The sequence below is a fragment of the Hippocampus guttulatus genome, chromosome 12 (genome assembly GCF_054856545.1).
Source record: "Hippocampus guttulatus isolate MCC_2025c chromosome 12, RoL_Hgut_1.0, whole genome shotgun sequence".
NCBI lineage: Eukaryota > Metazoa > Chordata > Actinopteri > Syngnathiformes > Syngnathidae > Hippocampus > Hippocampus guttulatus.
Genome location: NC_141272.1, coordinates 10,312,338 through 10,336,566, shown reverse-complemented (window position 1 = coordinate 10,336,566; position 24,229 = coordinate 10,312,338). Strand labels below are relative to the sequence as shown.

The following is a 24,229-nucleotide window of genomic DNA, read 5'->3' as shown; positions in this document are numbered from 1 at the left end:
AACGATCATGGAAATGTGTCTGCAACTAAAATCCAGCACCGCATGTCACGGCTTACGCTAAGACATAAAACACCCTTTCCCTTTTGTGTACCACGGGTCGGTACACTTGCGTTTTGTTTTCGTTCGACACAAGATGAGATAGCATCGGGGAGTAGCAGATAGGGATTTTATTTATTTTTTTACATACCACCAATTGCCTTGTGACTTGTATTGCCTCTCGGAACGGGTGTACATCATGGAGACTGCGTCAAAAACATCTGCTGTTGCTGTAGAATCTGCGCGACAGGTAGCTTGTCTCAATATGGTCTATTCAACTCTATTAAAATGACCTAATCGTGCTCGTCGTTGATGTTTTTACAGCGCAGAATGCATGCATAATGCAGGGATTTATCCTATTTCCAACTTAATGTTGCAATGATTCGACTGTGACGAAGCAATGAGTTGTGTAACTTTAACTTTGATGTTGCTGTTAATTCCGATTCGACATTAACATGATTACAGGAGTTGCTTCTAGTTCCTGATAGAGCTGCAGGTGACTGCCAGTCATTGCCGTCCTATAAGGAATACCCTGCACCCCGGCCATGCAGCAACCCACCAAGTGCCCCTTACGCCCCCTATCGACCTCCATCTCCCAGCAAAGGCTATCCTGAGAACAGCAGTGCAGGTTCTCTGACGTGTTCTGAGGGTATTTCTGTATCAATACATTGGTGCACTGGACTGTGTTTCAGAGCGGGCTCCATGGTTACTGCAACATGATGCCACAATGCTTACTTATGTTGGCCGCATTGACATCTGCTGTCACTCCTCCCCTCCCCTCCCCTGCCTCGGCGCAGCCATCCTGTCAGCGTTGAGACACCTCCAGGAGAAGATCAGGAGGTTGGAGTTGGCGAATAAAGGCGGCGAGCTCGGCGGCCGCACAGTAAGGAGAGATACGCCGCGTCCACACACCGCTAAGATGACCCAGAGGACCTCAACTAGCCAGACGGATGTGGGGAGAGTGACGGATAATCAGTCCAACTGCAACCAAGGTGACAGTGATCAGGACACCGAAGGCACGTTATGGTGATATTGACCCGGGCATCGTTCTATTGTTGTGCAGCATTAGTCTCCCAACTTGCGGCTGCAGAGTCTCGCTGTCTGAACCTGGAGCGTCAGCTAGATCAGATGAGGAAGATGTTGCACAATGCTCAGGGAGAGAAGAAGAACCTCCTCAAGCAACAGGTTCGTAACAGTAATTCCGATTCTCAATATGGGCCAAAAAGCGTACAGTGAACGGCCACCACATTGTGGTTCACCTTTTGCGTAGTAGTTTTCCTCAAGTTTATTACACAATATTTCATGACTTTTTTTTTCTTGCACTAGCCAAATACTTCATATGCTGTAAAAAAAATAAAAAATCTAAAACTGATAAAATTGAATTAAAATAAAGCTGAAAATCTTTCAAAACAAATCAGAACTAAATTAATTTGAAAGCGGTAGAGGCAGAGAAGACCCCCAACTAGTAATAGATGTTTTCTCCCACAGAGCAGCGGTAATACCTGTGACTGTTGATGTATCGGAAGGTTTGTAATTACGTTAACGTCTATGCTAACTTCTCATAGCCTCTCCATTGCTTTTGCATTATATGTTAGCATTAAACTAGCGTAAATTCTGAAAATGATCATCTTATAAAATGAAAATAATCACGTAACGTGAAAATATTCAAGACTGATTGTTGAGTTAATTTACTTCCTAAACGATATTGATTTTTGTGTTCAGGTGACCTTTGGGGCGTCGAGGTCCACGCACGGACAAGCCAATGCGGTGTCTGAGCGCATGCAACTGCAGAAAATGCTTCGACTGGAGCAAGAATATCTCACGCTGACACGCACTCAGGCCCAAGCTGAGGTAGGCAGGAAAGAAAATATTTACGAGCAAATACTGATCCTTGAAAAAAAACGACGTAAACGTGTGCGTGTATGTGTTATATAAATATATATAGCAGTACTTTACTGTAGTTTGACATGCTTGTTGCACCTCTTCATGATATGCTGCTAAACCATTAAAATAACTGACAATAAAGAGCTGGTCTAGTCTACGTTATACAACAACAACATATCTGTATAATAGCATATAAAAAAACATGAATAATAAAGTGTTATTGGCACATTCTAGAGAAATGATTCCAAAAGCACACTACCGTACAAGGATTATGATGTCGTTTCAGGTGAAAATTCATGAGCTGGAGCTGAAACTGCAGGAAGAGGAGCACCAGAGGAAGCTGGTGCAGGATAAAGCAAACCAGGTACCCCAGTGGGGGGAAATTTCAAGGGGGCTTTTTAACATGAGCAGCAACATGCTCAACTGCAGAGGCTTTCATCAAGAACATCATCCGCTCCTCAGCTGCAGTCGGGTTTGGAGATCAACAGGATCCTGCTGCAGTCGGCCTCGCCGCCGCGATGGACCAGCACGGACCCTAAAGAGAGGAATGCAATTTTAAAGGTATGGTGGACATAGGAATTTGGGCCCGATTGATATGGATTTTGGGGGGAGGGGGGGGGGGTAATTTCTGATAACCGATAATCTCAAGAAATTATAATGAATACATTACCTCTTTTTGTGGGGGGGTCTCCTAACACTTGCAATAATAAAGATATGAGTTACAGGCACAATATTTGACTGTCTTTCAATAATTTTTTCTGAAGTATTTAACTTCATGAGAGAAAAATCTGCAAAAGTTCGCCTTCTTGGGGGGAGAGTTCACGGGGGAGTGTTTGAATATTATCTTTTTATCTTATGTTTCAATGTGTAAAACTTTTTAACATGGCTGATTTTTGCAGATTTTATAAGAGAAAAAAAACAAAGTAATGGTAAATAATCACTCTGGTAATTAACGATTACTTGTTTTGTTGACTAACCATCATTGACATTTTTTTTTTTTTTTTTTAAAGAATAAGTTCTCCCACTGGGAACCTCACTACAGACTTAACCTCAGTGATGTACCTTTTGTGGCCGGAAAGGTAGCTACGAGCCCCAGTCCTCGCCCTGTCCACATCTAGTCCTCTTTTTAACACCGTCTTCAATCGTTGCAGTCCGTGGGCGGCAGCCACTCGGTCCGAGCCAACGTGCAGTCGGTTTTGTCCCTTCTGAAGCGCCACCAGCCTCAGCTGTGCAACAGCCGTGTCCTCGCCAGCGACAAAAATGCTTTCCGCCCGGGCGGGACAAACCGCCGCCATTCGGACGCTGCCTCCGGCTCCGCCTCTTCCACCAGTGGGGAGCTGGCGGAGCTTCTGCAGGCACTGCAAGAGGAGCTCAGGGTGATGAGCTTGTGAGTACATTTTGATTGATTTAATTAAAAAAAACAACTATTAAAAAAAAACCATTCTCTTTTGAGCTACTTGTAGTATAAGTTTATTTTAAATGTACAAATTAAAAATATCAAAATACATCTGGGTGAGGAACTTTATTTCGCGATCAAATTATCTGACTGACTCAACTCCCCCCATCGCTAAAAATGTATTTCTTAAATATAATAATAATACATTTCATTTGTAGAGCGCTTTTCAAAAGAACTGATCAATTTTGTTACGGCTAGTATGTGGTTTTATTTAATTACATTTTTGTTGATGCACCTTTGGTAAAATATACATAAGGAGGTGCTGTACCTTTCCAAATCGTTTCCAATCAATTTTGTCGATTGAATATGCAGCTTAAAAAATAAAATAAAAAGATATTCTAGACTGTATAGTGGACATATAAGGTCTAAACACCCATGATTAACTGCCGGGCTTTGGTTTGGGAAAAAAACAAAACAAAACAAAACCCGAGATGATATGGTTGCCCAAAAATCTGACATTTGAACACCTTCATTTTTCTGTTGTTTTGTTTCAGAGAGCAAGACCAACTGATGCGTGAGCTGGACCGCAGTGTTTCTCTGCAGGAAAGAAGGCAGCTGCAGCGCGAGCAGGAGACCTTGCTCCTCAAAATGGAACGCAAAGGAGAGCAGATTAGTAAACTCTACAAGCACAAAATTCAGGTGGACACACACACACATATTAACACTCATGACCCCTGAGTACGCGTTGCCCTTTATTTAATGACATGAGTGCTTTTTTTTTTTTTCATTTCACATATACTGTTTATAGATGAAGAAATTAAAAAAAGAGGCGTGCTGGAAGAATCCACCCAGAGTGAGTGCAGTCAAACCAGGAGAGAAAAGCAAGCACAATCTCGGGCTTCTCAAGGACATGAAAGCACTACAGACGTCTTTAAGATAGATGGTTTGAAAAATACTTCATCTTAACCTGAGACCCCACCAGGAAGTACTCATCCTGCCTGGACTCAAATACCTTTTTTAAAGTGCTTCTTAACTACATTCTTTATCACTTTGGCTCAGTGTTTGCTATCAGCAATGGACAGAAGATTTTAAAAAGTCTACACACCTATATTCAAATGCTCGCTGTGGAGACTTTTTTCCATATCCATTGGAGCGCTTACCTCAACTTGTATCCGATAACCTGCACTTAAATACAGGATGTCCAAAAACCTAGAACAAATTACGGTGCTTAAAAGTTTCTCATTGTAAAAGCATTCCTTGTGTTGCTCCATGATTTGTTTTTATCTTTTTTTTTTCAATCAACTTCGGAAATGATTTTAAATGAGTGTACTTAACTATGTGACTATGTGAGGGGGAGCTTGGTGGGTGTGGCCTCCTGAGGCCTGGACATGACTGGTTTGCTGGTGTAGATGTCATCCACTGGTAGAAGGAATGTGACTGTTTTCACTTTGTCTCTGTGGGGGACAAAGAAGTAAAGATCTGACAAGCAAATCCTCAATCATTTTCACTTTTCGCTGGAACAATTGCACTGAATAAAGTACAGTACTAGCCATCATGGATTCTTGATTGGATTTGTTCTGATTGCAATTTATTGTGGGTGTAATTTCACTTTCAGCCACTAGATGGTGGCACACACTTTTTTTTTTTTAAATACTGTGTACATTTGAAAGAAGAGTGAAAAGTTTCAAGCATAACCAAGCACATGGTGCAGATTAATTAGGTACATGACAACAAAATTAAATTTTTTCCAGCGAGACCAAAGTTACCGAAAAGAGCAGGAATCAAGGAACAAAATTGTGTTTAAACTTTGCCAGTAGGCCTATGTTAAGAATTAAGGGAGTTATGAGGATTCAAAAAGCAGGCAAAAACGTCGTCTTGTTTCTTATTCAAAACAGTGATCAGTTTTTAAGAAAAAGAATGAAGCTGATCTCTTGAGACCTCACTGTTTCCATATGTGTGGACCAAATTAGAAAGATGATACACCACAAGAACGTGCTCGATTTCACAAGCCATTCATAATTATAGATAATTATTGACATTAATTAAATGTTTATTAATTAGACGCAATTAAGTTAACACACACACAGTCCACTGCTGGTTTATCCCGGTGGACGGCTCTCCTGCGTTTGCCCTCATTTAGGGTGAGGACTACACAAATTTTTCGGCACTGTATAATTTTCTTCCACATTGTACAAATTTGATCAAACTTCATCTGCATGTCCCAAAATTTCTCTAAATGATGTGGCAGCTAGCTTTCAACACTTTTTGTGAGATGAGTTATCTAACTGTGTGTGCGATAAACATCAGAATGATGCAGGACAATTCCACTGTACTTCATCTCTAAAAATAGACGTGGAGATCACATTTTTAACAAGCTGGGCTTAATTTTTCTGAGGGGTGCAAAATTTTTAACAAGCTGGGCTTAATTTTTCTGAGGGGTGCAAAACAGACCTGCCCTATGTGACCTTATGAAAGTGGTGTCACGGGAAATGGCGGAAACGAGGCAGTTGTCACATACCTGGATTAATTCATTGTTGTTTCGTGTCTGTTTTTGGGCATAATTATTGATGAAAATTATAATAATAATAATAATGCATTTTATTTAAAAGCGCCTTTCATGCCACCCAAGGACACTGTACAGACAATAAGAAAATACAATGTAAAAATTAGTAAACGAGATATTATATAAAAACAGGACATAAAATCATAAAATCATAAAAACATAGGAAATGGAAGAGCTATGTGTTGTAGGCAATCCTGAACAGGTGTGTTTTTAGACGGGACTTGAAAGTGGAAAGAGGTGTGCAGTTTTGGAGGTCCGGAGGTAGGTTGTTCCAGAGCTTTGGAGCAGCGTGACTGAAGGCTCTGGCTCCCATGGTGCTCAGTCGGGCAGGGGGCACTGACAGGCGGAGGGAGGACGAGGATCTGAGGGAGCGAGAGGGGATATGCACCTGGAGAAGGTCGGATAGGTAAGGAGGGGCCAGGTTGTGGATGGCCATATATGTATATAGAAGCAGTTTGTAATTTATGCGATGTTGAACAGGGAGCCAGTGAAGCTGTTGGAGAACGGGGGTGATGTGCTGCTGGGAAGATGTTTTTGTGATGATGCGAGCAGAGGCGTTTTGGACCAGCTGGATTTTATGAAGGGACTTTTGAGGTAGGCCGAAGAGGAGAGCGTTGCAGTAATCAAGGCGGGATGTGACAAGACTGTGGACAAGAATAGCAGTGGTGCGGGGGGTGAGGGAAGGGCGAAGTCTGGTAATATTGCGGAGGTGGAAATAAGCAGTGCGGGTGATGGTGTTGATATGCGAGTGGAAGGTGAGCATGCTATCCAGGATGACACCCAGACTCTTAACCTGGGGGGAGGGGGACACTAGGGAGCTGTCAATGTTGAAGGAAAAACTGTTTACTTTGGATAAAGTGGATTTGGTGCCAAGAAGGAGGACTTCCGTTTTATTAGTATTTAATTTAAGAAAGTTTGTTGTGAACCATGTTTTGAGTTCGGAGAGGCAAGAGGTGAGGGAGGGGGGTGGGAGTATGGAGTTTGGCTTGCAGGAGAGGTAGAGCTGGGTGTCATCAGCAAAGCAGTGAAAGTGGATATTAAATTTGCGGAGGATATGGCCAAGAGGCAGGAGGTAGATGATGAAGAGAAGGGGACCTAGGACAGATCCCTGTGGTACACCTGTGGTGACTGGGGAGGGCTTTGAGGTGAAGGATTTGAGCTGGACAAACTGAGTGCGGCCAGTGAGGTAGGAGTGGAACCAACTGAGGGGAGTGTGGGAGAGACCAATGGAGGAGAGTCTATTGAGGAGGATAGGGTGAGAGATTGTGTCAAAGGCAGCGCTCAAGTCTAAGAGGATGAGGATGGATACTAAACCGGAATCAGATGCTATGAGGAGATCATTCACAATACGGATTAGGGCAGTCTCTGTGCTGTGGCGGGGGCGGAAACCGGACTGAAAGGGTTCATAGAGAGAGTGAAGGGACAGGTGGGAGTGGAGTTGAGCAGCAACAGTTTTTTCAAGGATTTTCGAGATAAATGGAAGGTTGGAGATGGGGCGGAGGTTATCAAAGTTGTTGGGGTCAGAGCCATGTTTTTTCAGTGTGGGGATGATAGCAGCAGTTTTGAGGAGTGATGGGACAATACCAGAAGAGAGTGAGGAGTGGATAATAGCAGATATGAGAGGAAGCACAGAAGGAAGGCAGGATTTAACAAGGGATGAAGGGAGGGGATCAAGCTGGCAAGTGGTGGGCTTGGATTTGAGTATGAGGTTGGATAATTCAGCAGTCGTTGGTGGAACAAAACTGGAGAAGAGATGACAAGGAGAAGAAGGTTCAGATGGGGGGGGAGCAGGCAGGTTTTGATGGAGTTGGTGATGGATCTTAAGGATTTTGTGATTGAAGTGTTCCATTATGGAGTTGCAGGTTGCTGTGGAGTACAGGTGGAGGGGGAGAGAGTTTGGTGGCCGGAGGATTTTGTTCATGACGGAGAAGAGAGTTCTTGAATTTCCTTCGTTGGAGAGGATGAGGCCGGAGTAGTAGCTGGATTTGGTTTGTGCAATTTGGTCCTTGTATTTAGTGATATGGGTAGTGTACATGTCCTTATGGATGGTGAGACCGGTTTTCTTATAGAGTCGCTCAAGTTGGCGGTTTTTTGATTTCAATGCTCTAAGAGCGGGTGTAAACCAGGGGGCAGATGTAGAGAATGAAGCAGTCCTGGTCTTCAGGGGGGCGAGAAAATTTAGAATATTTGTGAGGCAGGCATTGTAGTGAGCGGTGAGGTCATCCGGGTTTGAAAGGGCGTCTGGGGGCGGGGAACGGTCGATAATGGAGCAGAAGGTGTCAATGTTGATATTTTTGGTATTACGAAAAGAAATGAGGCGGGAGGTTTTGATTGTAGAGAGACGGAGTACGATGTTAAAAGTGAGGAGGAAATGATCGGTTTCAGGAAAAACATCAGCAGTGGGCTTGGAGGGGGAGAAGCCAGAGCAGCAAACCAAGTCCAATGTGTGGCCTTTGATGTGGGTGGGGAAGTCAGTAAGACAGTGTATCGCGAGGCTCTCCAGGTAGGATGTGAAGTCTCTTGTGAGTGGCAGGTCAGGGTTGTCCATGTGAATATTAAAATCTCCCAGCAAAATTAAATTTGGCGAGAGAGTGGATAAGTGTGTGATTAAACTGGAAAATTCATTGATGAAATCGCTATGTGGCTTCGGGGGGCGATAAACTGTGGCAATGATGGTTGGCGTGGGTCCAGGGAGTTTAAACACCATGCATTCAAAAGAGCTTGATGCAGGAACGGAGACTGGTAAGACTTTCCACTTCTCGCGGTGGATTACCGCGAGGCCTCCTCCACGGCCGTTGCCACGGGGACGGCAGATGTAAACAAAGCCGGGAGGAGTGGAGTCATTCAGAGAAGCGAAGTCGTTTGTTTGTTGCCAGGTTTCTGTTAAAACGAGGAAGTCAAGTTTGCGTTCGGCGAGGACGTCTTGAATGAGGTGACCCTTGTTTGTAAGTGAGCGGATGTTCAGCAGTCCAAAGTTGACAGCGGAGGTGTCATGTTTGATGGCGGCAGTGCTGTTAGCCGACCTAGCCAGGCGGGCTACTGCATAGTAGTTGGTGTTGCGGCCGCGGTTTCTGGGAGGACGTCGAGAAGTGGACCAGGTCGAGTTGATTGAGCCAGGATTTTTGTAGTCAACATGTCTACGCGACCCGCGGTGAATGTAGCGACGTCGAGGCAGGCGAGCGATGTCAGGATGATGGTGCAGTTCCGGCGGTGGAGGCTCCGGTGCAATCCTCCGGATCCGGAGAAGATCCGCGACAGAATAGTGGAGTAGTCCTGTCACTGGATGATGGCAGAACGTCAGAAGTATCAGAAATAACCCAAAGGCGGCGAAGTTGTGCCGCCCCATGACGAGGGAGAAAGGCCGGTGCGGTGACAGCCGGTAAGTTTAAGCTACCGGCGTTAGCCCGTGGACTAAGTTACGATTTGGGGTTTGATTGATCGGGTGAAGCTATGATTTGTTACATCAATCACAGTCCAAACAGTCCAAAAACAGAAGGGCAAAAGAAAAATCAGAAGAAATATCTGAAAAGTTTTGGAAAAGTTTGGAGTGAGAAGCGGCGACATACACGCCAGCGTCCTCTCACCCCATCTTTGCTTGCGGGTGATTGAGCAATTTCAGGAAAGCTCATATCATCCCCAATCATCCGATTATGCCATGCTAAGTTAAAATTGTTTGGGGGGGAAAAAAGAGATTTATTTACTGTAAAAATGAAGGGATCAATACAGAGCAACACTGAACTGTATTTTTGTCGCATCGACAGTATTCCTCTTTGCTCTCTCTTAAGGTATATTGTTTTTAAATGTGTTTGTATTTTATCAAAAGTGTGTTTAAAGACCTCCCAGAAATAACTGCCTTACATGTTATACAAGCATGCCAAGGGTGGAAATAATTAGCGTATTTCTATGGAGAAGATTTCACTTATAGAGGGGGTGGTCAGGAACGTAACCCCTGCGACGGCAGCGATTTGACAGATATACGTCAAAAAAAGCTGTCATTTTTTTGGGAACATTTGACCCGCGATAGCAAAGCCCAGTCCTACAACTGCATTGTATCACACAGGGCACCGTCCCATTGTTTTTGCTTTGCTCCTGAGGTCACTGCATGGTGCGGGAGTACCTAATGAAGTGTCCATTTAGTTTAAAAAAACAACACACAATGCTTGTTTACCTGGTCTTGTGCACATATTCCTGAAGGGACGTCCCGTCGCTTGCTGAGGCCACGTCACTGGTGACAGAGCGATCACGGTTGCCGTTCCCTCCCAGGATCTCCTCCTGTAGACGCGCCCATCCAAAGTGGCTCATCCAAGGGTCCACTACACGCTCGTTCCGTGTCACCCCAGGTGGGCTGGAGTTCATGGAGTACCTTCGCACTGTCATGACAACATTGTCTGAGGAATAAGAACATGAGAAGAGTAATAGTGAGAGAAAGTAGATGGATAGAAGTGGATACAGTAGATGGATGGGTAGTTGCACCTTAAAAAACATTTGGGTCAAAAATAAACCCATTTGAAAATGAAATTCATTTTGAAATGGACCAACTACAATTGTAGTTTCAAAGCAATAACCCATTTCAAGCTGGCCAATTTGAATAACATCTTCTGAATAAATCTCGATATTTTCTGAAGGTCCTACTTTTATATAGATATTGCGAGAAAACTACTTTATCGGGTTATTTTTAAATAACCCAATTGCTTGGGTCAAAAACTTGACATAACTTTTTGGGTTTTTCACGTGACCAAAAAAAGTTCGGTCAAATAAATAACCTATTTTTAGGGGTCAAATTGATCTACACTAAGTGGCGGCCGGTCCCTTTTTGACACACTAATTGCGTTAAAATTTGCCCAACATTTTGGGCACATTCACACAATCCACAAAACAATAAAATCTTCCAAATTTTGGGGCGGCAGGGGCGGGATGAAAGGGGTGGTTGAAGAACCCAACCTAGAAATTGGGTTGTTTTGTGGGTTATACAATTGACCAAACCCACATTTTTGAGGGATGTTGATTTGTGGGTTATTCATTTAACTGACTTATAGTAGCTGGTTTAAATGTGTATCCCTAAAAGTAGGGTCAGTCCATTTTTTGACCCATATTGGGTTATTTCTGACCAAACTGCTTTTAGGGTGAATGATGGATGGCAGACAAAAGATTGATGGATGGATGGATGGATGAGTGGGAGGCCGGCTTACCTTTATATTCCTTAAATTGTCCTTTTAGAATGGGAGCGGATACGTTCCTCCTGAGATATGGGTTTTCCTGCTCTTCATCTAAAAACATAGCCCGTGTCTGCTCGTCCTCTTGGTCCACTTCCCCGTCCCTGTCCTTCGGCAGCACTCGCTTCTGGTCTTCCAGTTTCCTGATTTCTTCCCGCATCTCCATGATGACCCGGGCCAGGCTGCGGGTTCCTTCCATGGTGCTGCTGCTGCGCTGCCAGAACCAGGGCTTCCCAAAGAGCGCGGGAGATTGTTGATGTGGGTCGTGCAGCTCAGGGTGCTGCCAGGTGTTTAACATGCTGCCCGTCCCTGGCTTGCATGCGTACCATCTCAGTGCGGATCTTGGCTCTGACTGCATGGTGTCACTGCCTATACAGCTGATCTGTCTGCAAGGAAGAGGTCTGCCAGTCGCCCTTGGGGAGGATGTTTTATTCATTAGCATCCGGGTCCAATTTCTGGAAAACTATGCAGGGGTTCTTGCCCGACACATGGAGACCTGAAACATTGTGGTTCTGAACACAGCACGGGGAGCAATTGCTATCATTTTAAGTACAGTGCTGTGAAACAGTATTTGCCCCCCACCCCCGTCCTGATTTATTTTTATTTATCACATAGAAAGGTTTCAGTTCATCAAACCAATTTTAATATCACACAGAGACTACCCAAGGAAATACAAAATGCAATTCCTAAATACCGTAGTTTCCGCACTAAAAGGCGCACCTAAAAGCCTTCCATTTTCTTAAAAGCTCACAGTGCGCCTTAAAATCCGATGCACCTTGTGTATGGTCATTACGGTAATATGTCAACCTCAAAATGGCTCCTTGCTAGAGACATGCTGACAACGCAGGGTTCAAACTTCAGGCGATCGGTTTCGCAGTTGAACACGGAAATAGAGCAGCGGCAAGAGAGTTCAACGTTAACGAATCAATTTTATAACTTGCAGTTGTACATTTCTAGTGGATGATTTGCCACCACTGTCATATAATCCCGATGATGACGTACCTGTATATGATCCACTATGCGACACAGTATCAAGCACTGTTTCGGTTGTTGGGGATCACTCCCGTATAGCAATTACCTGCGTTGAATGCTGCTGACTCAAGGCAACCTGAGCCACCCGCAGTCCGAGCACACAGACGTCGGTATGGAAAGGACTGGGAGACACTCAAATCGCTCGATGGTGGTGATGGAGGACGGTGTTGAAGGACTACAAGTGACGCAGTTAAGTGCGAAAAAAAACAGGCCAAGTGAAGAGATGGAAAATGGGTCCGAAAAGTAGGATTGTAGTTAACACATTCACATTAAATATTAAGAAGACACTCTGGCCTGCGACTATGACCTGCAAACAATTGACACCTGATCACTTGAATGCAGCGCACGACTTCACTCTATTCACAGCAATCTACTGCATGTCACTTCCCTTTCCGTGAAAGTTTCATGTGCGGTCACCATCTCATCATTTGGATCTCATCAATAAGAAATCCATTTTCAATAGCAGTTGTCCTCATTCACACAGGGAGGCCGGAGCTGGAATTGAACCCGGTACCGCTGCACTGTGAGGTCGACGCGCTAACCACTGAACCGCCAGTTGGTATTTAACACAAACAAATATATATACTGTATATAGTACTGTTTATACAGCATAAATACAGGCCAATTATAAATAAATTGGCCTGTAAATCCGAGGTAATTAAATGATGTCATGTTTGAGTCATACAATTTAGCCATGTATTCGAGCTAAGAGCATTTTGGTGTGACAAATAGATACCACAACATTACAATAGTACTGTAGTAGTAGTCGTAGTACAGTATGTTTTCATATGTATTATACCGGTTAAATTGTATGCTCCACACTCAATGCTGTGTCCTCTCAACAGCATGCAACAATTTATACGAATTGAAGGCTAAATTATCCCATAAGTGTGAATTTTTGAGTGCCAATGGTTCGTTTGTCTCTATGCGTAATTGACTGGCGACCAGGTTGGCTACAGAAAACGGAAGTTAGTATGAGCCCACTGCAAAACCACTCCAACGCAGTAATCAGCCAATGATGACTTTTCAACATTAACAAAATTTTATTTAAACGTTATACATAAAACTTTTTTTTGTGAAGTCAGCTAAACAAATATTTATATGTATATTTTATTAAAAAAAAGGGAACATTTCAAATGTTTTAAATATTAATATGTCTTATATACAGTTCAAAACAGGAAATAATAACAGTCACAACGCATTTAAAAATGTTACAAAACATAACTCTTTGTTTTCTTTTTCTCTCTTTTTTTTTTTAAGTGGTTCCGCTTGAAAATGGGCACACTGATATTTGGGGAAATGTTAGATAGAAATAGAAGGATAGAAATTAGCACTGTGGAGCTGCTCTACATTCATAAACCGAGCGGACGTGCATTCAGCTCTTTGCACGCTTAAAAAATTAACACATTTGGTTTCTTCGCATTAGCTTATTGGTTTTTGTGGGGGCTCAAATTTAATAAAAAATAGAACGCAAGTAGAAGCTGAACGCACCTCGAGCTCGGTAAGGTCACTGAAACTAAAGGGCAAGGCTGTGAAGAGAAGGAGTGCGTGTGTGTGTGTGTGTGTGTGTGTTTTTAAGTCATATTTTTTTGTTTGGGCCGCCTCTCGAGAACCAAAAATAAGCAGAACCTACCGTTGCATCAGCTAATTCGACGTTCAACAACGCGACAACAGACTAGCACGAGCACAGTCTACACACTTCGTCTTCCCTTGTCTTCTTTTTCTTCTTCTACTACCACTTGCTGCACTTACAAACAGGCAACAGATTTCTCCCGGGAGCGTCAACTTCCAGTCAGCTGTTCAAAAGCCGCTGTGGCGCTCCATTCCTGGCTGCCTTGAGTGAGGAATCTGGACATAAAAAATAACAACAAGGAAGAATTGGAAAACTGGATTGACTTGTGTATTACCGCATAAAATTCCAGCAACTTTTATTTCCAATGTAATGCCTGGAACTTCCTGGATCTCCTGTTGGTGCATTTCAACCATAGGAATGTAACCCAGGAACATTTGAAGCACCATTGTGTTTGAACTAGGGCTCAAAAGGTTTGAAATTACACTTCTAAACTAATTATTATTACTATTTTTTGCCTCAATATTGTGATTGTGATTTATTCATTCATACATTTTCCGATCCGGTGGGTGCTGCAGCCTATCCCAGCTGTCTTCGGGCAGTAGGCGGGGGACACCCTGAACCGGTTGCCAGCCAATCGCAGGGCACACATAGGCGAACAACCATCCGTGCTCACACTCACACCTGGGGACAATTTTGAGTGTTCAATCAGCCTGCCATGCATGTTTTTGCAATGTGGGAGGAAACCGGAGTATCCGGAGAAAACCCACGTAGGCCCGGGGAGAACATGCAAACTCCACACAGGGAGGCTGGAGCTATAATTGAACCCTGTACCTCTGCACTGTGAGCTTGACGTGCTATCCATTGGACCACCGGGCCGCCGATTGTGATTTAATATGTGATTTCTTTTTTCCATTGAAATGCCAAGGTGGTAAGTGAGTGAAAATGAAAAGTGATGACATACCAGTCTTAGACAGAGTGGAAAGACAACTGTTAGAGAGAGAGGTGGCACTGGAGGCGAGAACACGTTTTTGCAACTGCAAGTAGGAAAAAAACGTACAAGTACAAGGACAGCACTCGTAACAATAATGTCAGATGATATGAGAGATGAGACTAACAGATGCTGTGTCAGAAATAGCCGCAAAGCACATGACAATCACCTGCTCGTTCATGATGGCACACAGTTCGCTCAGCATGTCCCTGTAGTGAGCTCTCATCTCCTCCTGGTACTCCAACTGGTCTTCCTTGATCAGACGCTCATTCACATCCAAAGCCTGCCCGCATGCTTCAGCAAACTGTCTGCATGTAGGGAAAAAAAAAATCCGGGTCAATATTACCTCTTTCAGAGCCGTCGATGTCAAGTGCCATTAACTATTTGTGTTTTATTGGGAATGGGCTGAGACAAAAAAAAGTCATGGCAAACACTGGTTTGATCATTAAACTGGGAAAGTAAGAAATGAAAAGATAAATACGGCCAGCGGCATTGGGTCTCTCTTGGATGAGACACATCTCAAAACAATTCTTGCTATGCAACCATTAGAAGCGGCTCGTGACTGATCAAAGTGGTTGTCATTTTGAATCGACAACAAAGGTCACAAAAGGAAGTAAAGATGATGCAGATTATTGACATTTCAAAGTAGTGGCAAAGACAATGTAAATGTTCTGTAAAAAGCTTTGTTACAGCTGCAGATGTTGTGATAGCACGATATAAATAAAGATGTGTTGTATTGGATTGGATTGCATTGCATTGTATTGCATTTTGGGGGGTGTCAGTTGCGTTGACCTACCTGAAGATCTCCTTCAGTAGTTTAACCTGGTTGTCTGGATACTTTTTGGCATTCTTCTCTTCTAAAAAGGCCCTGGCATACGCCATCGGGCCTGCATTCACCTGGATTAAAAAAAAACAAAAAAAAAAACACTACGTGAGGCCAGAGACCAAACAACAACTCCTGCTAATGTGTGTGCTTTTGAACAGGAGAGGAAGACGCACTTTGGCACTGACGCTCCCTTGCAATTTGAGCTGCAGTCGAATCATGTCCACCTCCTCCATGTTGCACAGCTGGTTGAGCTCAGACACTTTACGGGACATCTCGTCAATGGCCACTTCGATGGGGTTCATCTCCGTACTCTGCTGCTCCACAACCTGGATGCGCTTTTTGAGGTACGGGAAGCTGGAACTCGCTGAGGATAGGCAGAGTAAGCGATTTCAAACAATGCTTCAGCATGTGACATAGTCTCACAAGCTAATAAATTGAAGAACTGTTTCATTGACAGACTCATATAATATGAGGTCGTACGGTCCCTAATGTCTGAAGGAGGCACTAACCAGTTAATTGTCACATTCAGTTCGGCATGACTCATTTTCAAACTTTGCATTATGACCACTGCCAAGCAAAATAAGTTGCATTGTGATTGTTAGCGAGTTAGTTGGTTTAATATTTGCTCAATCATTTGGATAGTTAACCTGATTACCGGTAGTTGCATGGTTGCTTGTTAGCTAGCTGGTTGCTTGTTAACTAGCTGGCTGGAAAGTTGGCTGGTTAGTAATGTGGTCAGTTAGCTGGCTGGTAAATCGGTTGTTGAGTTAAATAAATGGATGATGACTGGTTACCGGTAGTTAGTTGGTAAGTCAGTTGCTTAGTTAAGATGATTAGTTTGATGATTGAGTGGTTGGTTCGGTAGTTGGTCAGTTAGCCAGCTCGTACTATGGTTGGTTGGTTGGATTGCTAGATTGTTATGTGGTTAATTAGTTGGTTGGTAAATTAATGATTTATTTAGCTGGAATACAACACCCCCCACCCCCAAAAAAGCAAAAACATATATTTGGGATAGCTATGTTGCAGGGGCTAAGGAAGATCATTGGATATGCGGAGTAACTGAGTTTCACTTTTAGTTGTTACAGTCTGCCTGCATTGGGGCCAAGCCAAAAAGCTGTTTGTGTGGCCCATTACCACCCCCTTTAGGCTTGGAGTGGCACATCATTATTTTTCAATGATACATGCTCAGGCATGTTTGGCATTATTATCTTTCTTTGGTAAAAGGATTGTATTAGATTGTTAGATTCAGCGTTCCTTGGGTTGCAAATGGAGAAAATGCTCACTCGTTAAAATGGTGCGCCTCTTGCACTGTTCCTCAACATCTCCATGCTTCTTCCCGGACAGGGTGAAGGGCGTCTCAAACACAAAGCGGTTGATGTTGTGATGCCTCTCAAAGTCTGTCCTTTTGTCCTGCTGTTCCTTCTCGTCGAAGTAAGGCAACACGTACGTCACTTGAATGTACGCAAACTTTGGGTCCAGGTCTTTGGGATTGACCTGATGGAGAAAAGAGGCCTATGAAGCTCTTTGTTACTTTCTATAAATAATGACATCTCTGACCTTATTGGAATCCTGGATCATTTTGACATTATCGGCACCAAATTTGTCTGAGTAGAGTTTCAGCAACCTCTGAGAGATCTCAGACAGCCCAGTCAGCTTCGGCTCCTTGTAGATGAACTCCTTGCTCTCCTCCTCCTCAAAGAAACCCTAGCGGGAACACACACACGTATCACAATCTGTATTTCATTACATTATTCCATTTACAGCACGCAACGTTTTTGCACTTGCATTACAGTCAGGCTAACAGTGTTAAATTCCAAAACTGTATGAGGTATGAATTTCCTGTCTGCTCTCGTTGTTGAGGACAGAAAGCAACTTTTGGATCGGAGGGAGTCAACTGGAGCACAGCAAGCTTATGACAAACCTTCCAAAGGGTGAGTTGATCAGAGTTAATAGTGGCAAACGGAGAGGAGAGGAGAAAAGTTGTTAGCTAGCAAACAAACAAACACAAACATGGCAATACTTACCGCAATCTTGATATGGAATATAATAAAAGTAAAAGGAAGAAAAGAGCAGACAGAGAAATTAAGTACGCTAAACTGTTTATGTTTAGAATAGTGTCGAGCATTTTGAGGCTCTCGAAGTCCATCGTGGAGCTCAAATGAAAGCTGTCATCAAAAATTCCGCAGCATAATAAACCACTTTCAATATACACTGTATATTATCTTGTGCACTTTTCTTCCCGCCGTTATACTGTACCGACAGGTGTTTCTAAGATGTGTATTTCACTAAGAAGTGAACTTCAGTACAAGAGCAAAAATTTAAATAGTTTGACTTTGATGCCGTCAACCGACATATTCCCAAATGTTTGCTAACATTGTGAATTTACAAACAAAAAATGTTTCATTTCTAGTGATGACAAATGAAAAAAAGACATTATATTTTACGTTTGGAAACAAAGCATGGATTTTTTATTTTTTTTACTTGGATGATTGCCACTTCAATATTAGGCCAGAACTAATTCAACAATGACGAAACACATTCGGTTGACGGGACACACAGCAAGAGTCCCCTCACCTGTCCATAGAAAGCTACGCGGTAGTAGCGTCCGAACAGCCGTTTCTCTGAGTTTACCACCTCTGTCACCTTCAGGTAAGAGCGATGGATATCGTAGTAAAGCTCTGACAGTCTCTGCGGAGACAAACACGGATATTAAAGCTAACGCAGTGATTTTCAAACTTTTAACTTCGATAAATACGGTAAATTATATCAGAACTTTAATGAACAAATGAATTGTACTGAAAGCAAAATTAACCGACAAATTATACACAATTCAACGTTATTTCAGTTCACAAAAATGATCAAAATAACAAAAATAAAAAAAGTATTTTCAAAAGAATATCAAAATAAAAACAAGCATTTTTTTCGTCAAAAAAACAATCACTAAATCTGCACTGCACGCTTTACAAAACTAACTAAAATTATAGAAACTGTGCTTTGTTTTCATCCTTGTCAATTAATTTCTAAATATCTATCTGTCGACATTGATACATCAGTCACTTTTTCTAATCCTGCAAGTAACCAATACCTCATATTCAACAATTAAAACTAATACTAAAACTAATAACAACTAAACTACAATGAGGCATTTTCCAAAAAAGAAAAACTAGCAAACCTGCTGTAAAAAAAAAAACTATATTAAAAAATAAAATAAAATCCCAAACTATTATAACCCTGGCGCAGTTTACATTGAATTCAGTGATTCTTCACATATCACTAGAGCGAGCCCATGTACCACTAAAATCACTGCTCGAGATTAAGATCCTACCTTGAAGTCTCTCCTTTTCTCAAAAACAACAATGACAGGTTTGTTGATATCGGCAATGAGCTCGTGTCTCTCCGACTTCCACAGGTAATCCACACACAGCTCCAGCTGCTCCACCAAGGTGTCCTACACACCAAGTACGTTTCCATTAAGAGTAGACTGGCGGTCGTAAGAGGTAAGCAGCCTTGAGCTAAAACTGACCTCAGTATAGGGGGTGTCTTGTGTACCCGTGTCTTCCTTCATGGCTCCCTCCTCCTTGACGTTAGGGCTGATGCACATGAAGGCCACCCAGCCCAGAGAAAACGATGCTGGGGTTGTGACAAGAATGAAAAGGATATCAGGGTGGTCTTACAGTTCATTGAAAGAAGCACACAATACAGGATGACTGGATTACACCACAATGACTCGATTTCCCTATATGGCGTAGCGAGGAGAACGGCATTCGACGCAGCATCCACCTCCTGTCAACTGAAATTGACGTCCAAGCGCCGTCTTGCTCAAACGTCACGTGACAAAACCCAGAAAACATTTGAGCCATGGCGTTCGCAATGCGAGCCCGAGGGCATTTTGACGTCAATTTCAGTGGACAGCGGAGGCGCTAAAATGTCAGCCTCCTGAGATGGCTGAACGTGGGTGGAATCATCCGCTTAATTCTTATTCTGAAAAATGTAATATTGTTCAGAATACTATGTTTAGATTAGTTTGGGAACATAACTTGTGCTCCCCTTTCATGAGGAAAAAAAAGAACTCCATAATATACCTTGTAAATACAGAGTAATTGTCAAATAAGGAATTTTACAGTTTTTGCCACATTTTACGCTTCAGTTTCTGTTTTTTCTGTTATGCGCGCCTTGCCAGCCTGGGGGTGACATAATACAGAACATATGTAGATATCATACATGGAGCTGGTCACTGCTCTCTGTAAGCTACAATATTATTGGTCAGTTTTCGCAAAGAGCATACACTGAAAAAAAGTCCTGGTACTTCACTTTCGTGTTTCGCATGATTAAAAGTTGGGAGAATCACGTAATGTTCTATTCTTTTCCTTGAAAATATTCAAATAAAATGTACATGTCCGAGTTAAGAAAATTCAAAGAATCCCAAGGGTTTCTTATGCCTGTGAGTGTGATTATATTATCCATCCACGTGTGTTGCTCCACCGTTTGTGTTCAAGTATCTAATGCTTAATAGGAGAAACCACCGCTACAACAATGCTCATAGTTAGCCTTTCTATGGCATTTTACATGGTTGGTAGCATTAATCTGGCGGAATTTTGGCAGGGAACATTAGGTGGTTTCTTTCAAAACATAACGTGCACTTGTTACATTGTTTTATGTTAGGTTTGACGGTAAACTTGCAAAACTTTGAGGTGGTGTATATCACAAGCGGATTTTTGATATTTACTGGACATCCTCTGCGAATACCAAACACATGGAAGTCCATCTATACTGGGCAGGCATCTATTTGAGGTGCTGGGCATGACAGTGCAAGAGGATGATGTAATCGGCGATTAATTGAGGCAGGGGGTTACGAGACCGGCGGCCACGCACAATTTGAGCAAAATGTTATCGGTTCTTTGTATGAACTGTGACGGCCCGGTAACCGACTTGTTGCCTTTCCTCAAAAGCATCGATGTCCACCTGTTGAACACATCACGACATTTGCTCCTATCATCCCCTTCTCCGGCATCACAAAGTCCTGACCGACCCAAACATCCCCAGGCCCACACACTCACTGTCTTGGTCTCGGGAGGTGGTTAGTAAGGAGCTACATTTAAAGACGGGACTTTCTTCAGGGGACACGCTGGATATCCGGGCCTTGTCTGCTCTCCAGTAGCCTGTTTGGTGGGAGAGGGGGAGGAGTGGGAGGAGGGGGAGGAAGTAGGTTTACATTTTTTTTTAATGTCCACAAGCAGAGAGGCAGCTTGTGTTCATCGCATGCATGCAGGGCATGCAAAAAACTACACCGGGTTAAAATGGAAAAAGAATGGACACAGGGGAAGGGTGACATGCAATATGTTAGTCGAGCAATTCTAGAGGAATTCAGCAGTGTGGAATGACAGAACTTTACTCGCTTGGGGATCCATTTTCATTCTCTGTGAAGTCCGACATTCAAATGTTTTCACTGCAAACATAACGCACGCGTCTACGCCGACTTCCCGCAATGAGAATGACACGATTGCATCACCTTGCAGTAACCATGTTAGCAAAGACAAAGAAAAATGGTTAGGTGATCATGACTTCTATTTTAGAAGTGGCCGTGTCTGAAAAGAGAGAAATGTCATATGAACAAAACTATTGAGACATACCTCTAAATCACTCGGTCAATGAATCCATCAATCATTCCATCAAGGGTTGGACTAGGACTGCTGATTGTCCTTTCAGAGTAATTCTTTAGAATTTTAAGTAGGACTGAACATTTCATTGAATTTAATTCCACATCACAATGTAGTAGAATACAAAATTCAAATCACAAAGGCTGTAATTTGTCACAGACCTGATCTCAACCTCACCAAAATGACCATAAAGAGACCTCCCGGATGACCGGAAGCTGTTCAACTTCATATGTTCACGTCCTGTGTGGTGTCCCAATACTTTTGTTCACGTGGCGCGCGTGTGCAAGAGCATACATTGACAAAGCATGCTGCAAGAAAGCTTTTGCAGGAATGGCTGCGCACTCACCTCTTCTCTTAAGCGACTCGGCAATCAGAGCAGAGATGTGTATGTAGCACATGGCGGCCTATGGGAGATGGAGGATGGGGGCGGGGGATAAGAGATGCATGAATCAGCATTAAAATCCAATTTGAATGACTTCGACCCATCAAATAATGAATGCACTTCCCCTCATTTGGGGAGCATGTGAGCTGGAGGCGATGCCAGCTGTATTTGGGCGAGAGGCGGGGACAGTTTACGAGCAGTGAATTTTTAAACAGAGCATGTTTGATTTTTAAACACATAGGTTGTTGGAATGCGCGAGAAAGCCAGAGTACCCGGAGAAAACCCACACAAGAGAACACACACACTCCACATAAGAGGAAATTAAAAAAGATCTCTTAAAAGTACCTCGGAGAGATCGCCATTGCGGACGTGGACCTTAGCCATACTCTCCAGCCAGGTGCGCCGTAGCTCGGGTGTGCTAGCGTATGAGTTGGCCAAACTGTATTGAAGGTCCACCAGCATCTCCGGGTCCTTCTCGTGCTCCTTCATCTGCGCCGTGGCCATCAGCACCGTCCTGACTCGCTTGGTCAGGTCTTTGACCTCGGCCGGGAAGGGAGAATTCTGCAGAAAGACCAAAGCTGATGATGTCGTGCACCAAAAGGCTGGGGGTCACAGAATTACTAACATCATTATATTTGGAAGAGTAAATGACCTGCACCAAGGCCAGATATTGTTTTGTTTTTTTCCTGACAACTCGCTACTCTGGCAATATGAAATGAGCCTCACGGGACCATATTTACTTATGTAAAACACTGAGCCACGTGACAGGGGGGGGGGGGGGGGGGGTCGCACATCACTCGACATCATGCTTTGTGCGCATGCATGTCACATCACGGATATATTGCGCTCACACAGTACATAAAAACATCGGATTTAACAAAAAAATCCGAAATGGGCTTCAAACCCTGCAGTGTGAATGTATCATATGGCCGAGACTCTTCCTCATTCCTCCCACTCCAAATTGAACCAATTTTGATGGAGCTGGCACCACAGTCACCCAGAGATTCTCTGGCAAATCACATGGCAGTAAAATATTCGATTTGAGGGGCTTCACCTTGAGTGGAGCATCTCCATTGGCAAAGTTATTCACAATGGCAAGTGACTGCTGAAATCTCGAGCCTCCAATGCCAGCGTCGGCTATCAACTGACTCACTGCCTTGATCACCTAAAAGCGGTTGAGAAAAGAAGACACATTTATTCACAATTGCACTTTAGGGGAGAAAACAAAAAACTTTTTTTCGCACACGAACCTGAAGATGCGAGCGCACTATCGACTTTCCCTTAGTAAACTCAAAGTTCTTTCTCATGACAAAATAGAGTAGTGCCGCCGCCTCCGTCTGGGTGGAGCTGGAGCGATGGTTGCAGCATTTGAGGATCTCGTAACACAGGCAGCCACAAAGATCCGCCTTGCCTTGGAAGAACGCGCTGGGGAACTAACAGGAAGAGAGCGGAAGGAAAAAAAAAATGTCACCTGTGGTCTGTTACAGGGGATCAACGTGCCGGCAGAAGACACCTTTTGTACAAAGAGCCTGAGTGCAGCAAAGATGTGGCGAAGGGTGGCGGTTGATTGGTTGATTTGAAAGAAGAGCAGGTAGGTGTCCAGCACCTTCTTCATCAGTGCGTTCTGTCCGTCATCAAGCAGCAGCTGTTTCTGGAATTTTGCAAAGGAGAGAGTGTCCACCACTTTGAAAATGTGTGTTGCTTTTCCACCAGGGGGCAGCATTACAGCACGGATTAACCTCAACATGCAATCTGTGAAGATGCCACAAAATGAAAAGTGCAGTACTTGTATTTGAATTTCATAAATATATTTTCCAGTTTAGTTTTTATTCATATTTATATTGCCAACTGGACACATGAGGGTTGACACATGCACTTAAAAGGAACCAAGAATTAAGTAGTGTACGTAGTGTAGTGTAGTAAACAAATATAATGTGAAAAGTTTGACAGTTTGTGCATCATAATTCATAGTGGGCATTCTGCTGCCCCTTCCGGTGTATTCGCCTTTGCCACAATTGGGCAGTATAATTCATACATAAATGCTGTCCACCTCAGGGGAAGACGGACACAACAGCTCAAAAAAGCTTCCGTAATATTGGTTGTTTTGCAGAGGATAAAAAAAGATATGCTTGTGCATACTGTTATATCGTCTGTCTGTGTGTTGTTGCACCGTTTGTGTTCAAATATCTGTTGCTTAATGGGTTATAAATATCATGGCATCTAGTCTAGTTTTAACTCGTCTAAAGCGTTTTGCTTTGTGTGTCAGCAATAAGCTAACTGGCCTACATAAGGCCCATATGTTTTAGTTAAAATACACAAACTGTAATTCTCTTTGTTCTATGTTTAGTTGGACAGCAAACCTCCAACCGGGAGTGGCAATACACATCTTGAAGTAATCACTTGCTTTCTTTTTGGAAGAATTTGCTCAGTATCTGGCAAACTGCATGCTAATTGAGAAGTTTGCTGCCACCAGCTTAATGTCAGAACTTATTTTGCATAGTCAGTGCACATTTACTCTCTGTTCTACAATATCCACAAAAAAACATGTTTTAAGCAACTTCCAAGAATTGTGTTTTCACAATAAACTTTCTTTATTGGGGCACATGTAAATAGACTGAATTATGCAGCATGCCAATGTAATGTGCCTCCTAAGAAGGACAAGGAACTATTTTTCGCTGA

General features: G+C 43.1%; 3 protein-coding genes and 1 long non-coding RNA gene across 7 annotated transcripts in view; 2 read left to right on the top strand and 2 right to left on the bottom strand.

The window, feature by feature from the left end:
• Positions 1 to 71: 71 nt before the first annotated feature.
• Positions 72 to 4,868, top strand: cep57 (centrosomal protein 57). Of its 2 annotated transcripts, none has more exons than XM_086125635.1 (11): positions 72 to 286; positions 502 to 664; positions 834 to 1,028; positions 1,100 to 1,221; positions 1,759 to 1,887; positions 2,207 to 2,284; positions 2,350 to 2,481; positions 2,931 to 2,999; positions 3,072 to 3,307; positions 3,871 to 4,015; positions 4,125 to 4,868. In XM_086125635.1, exons 1-11 carry the CDS (start codon positions 236 to 238, stop codon positions 4,254 to 4,256), a joined length of 1,452 nt encoding a protein of 483 aa, XP_085981761.1. In that variant the 5' UTR covers positions 72 to 235; the 3' UTR covers positions 4,257 to 4,868. The 2 variants fall into 2 exon arrangements, with proteins under 2 accessions (XP_085981761.1, XP_085981762.1); XM_086125636.1 differs by having other exon boundaries at positions 73 to 286; positions 2,383 to 2,481.
• On the bottom strand, positions 4,057 to 11,594 carry LOC147197330 (uncharacterized). Of its 2 annotated transcripts, none has more exons than XM_086125641.1 (3): positions 11,061 to 11,594; positions 10,048 to 10,352; positions 4,057 to 4,770 (listed from the first exon to the last, which is right to left on the bottom strand). In XM_086125641.1, exons 1-3 carry the CDS (start codon positions 11,532 to 11,534, stop codon positions 4,659 to 4,661), a joined length of 891 nt encoding a protein of 296 aa, XP_085981767.1. In that variant the 5' UTR covers positions 11,535 to 11,594; the 3' UTR covers positions 4,057 to 4,658. The 2 variants fall into 2 exon arrangements, with proteins under 2 accessions (XP_085981767.1, XP_085981766.1); XM_086125640.1 differs by having other exon boundaries at positions 10,048 to 10,267; positions 11,069 to 11,594.
• Positions 8,549 to 23,097, top strand: LOC147197329 (uncharacterized). The gene is made up of 3 exons (XR_015102484.1): positions 8,549 to 9,258; positions 10,074 to 10,219; positions 23,038 to 23,097. It is a non-coding gene; the product is annotated as an uncharacterized LOC147197329 (long non-coding RNA).
• The window catches only part of dock10 (dedicator of cytokinesis 10), a 46,402-nt gene continuing 35,316 nt past the window's right edge, over positions 13,144 to 24,229 (bottom strand). For both annotated transcript variants that reach the window (XM_086125629.1, XM_086125628.1), the window contains 16 exons: positions 23,064 to 23,201; positions 22,801 to 22,983; positions 22,605 to 22,715; positions 21,896 to 22,111; positions 21,515 to 21,572; positions 20,569 to 20,670; positions 19,035 to 19,141; positions 18,837 to 18,959; positions 18,086 to 18,199; positions 17,069 to 17,215; positions 16,795 to 17,005; positions 15,685 to 15,875; positions 15,482 to 15,582; positions 14,855 to 14,993; positions 14,659 to 14,731; positions 13,144 to 13,972 (listed from right to left, as the gene is read on the bottom strand). In XM_086125629.1, coding sequence (XP_085981755.1) covers positions 13,917 to 13,972; positions 14,659 to 14,731; positions 14,855 to 14,993; positions 15,482 to 15,582; positions 15,685 to 15,875; positions 16,795 to 17,005; positions 17,069 to 17,215; positions 18,086 to 18,199; positions 18,837 to 18,959; positions 19,035 to 19,141; positions 20,569 to 20,670; positions 21,515 to 21,572; positions 21,896 to 22,111; positions 22,605 to 22,715; positions 22,801 to 22,983; positions 23,064 to 23,201 — 2,070 coding nt within the window. In that variant the 3' untranslated portion in view covers positions 13,144 to 13,916. The remainder of the gene's footprint in view (positions 13,973 to 14,658; positions 14,732 to 14,854; positions 14,994 to 15,481; positions 15,583 to 15,684; positions 15,876 to 16,794; positions 17,006 to 17,068; positions 17,216 to 18,085; positions 18,200 to 18,836; positions 18,960 to 19,034; positions 19,142 to 20,568; positions 20,671 to 21,514; positions 21,573 to 21,895; positions 22,112 to 22,604; positions 22,716 to 22,800; positions 22,984 to 23,063; positions 23,202 to 24,229) is intronic.

Excerpts from the sequence above, each read along its gene's own strand:
- cep57 (XM_086125635.1), top strand. The coding sequence starts at position 236 with ATGGAGACTGCGTCAAAAACATCTGCTGTTGCTGTAGAATCTGCGCGA. Across the intron at positions 1,222-1,758 it reads AGAACCTCCTCAAGCAACAG|GTGACCTTTGGGGCGTCGAG; the intron begins GTTCGTAACAGT and ends TTTTGTGTTCAG. Across the intron at positions 2,285-2,349 it reads TGCAGGATAAAGCAAACCAG|AGGCTTTCATCAAGAACATC; the intron begins GTACCCCAGTGG and ends GCTCAACTGCAG.
- LOC147197330 (XM_086125641.1), bottom strand. The coding sequence starts at position 11,534 with ATGCTAATGAATAAAACATCCTCCCCAAGGGCGACTGGCAGACCTCTT. Across the intron at positions 10,353-11,060 it reads AGGAATATAAAGGTAAGCCG|GTGCAACTACCCATCCATCT; the intron begins GCCTCCCACTCA and ends ATGTTTTTTAAG. Across the intron at positions 4,771-10,047 it reads GAATATGTGCACAAGACCAG|AGACAAAGTGAAAACAGTCA; the intron begins GTAAACAAGCAT and ends TGTCCCCCACAG.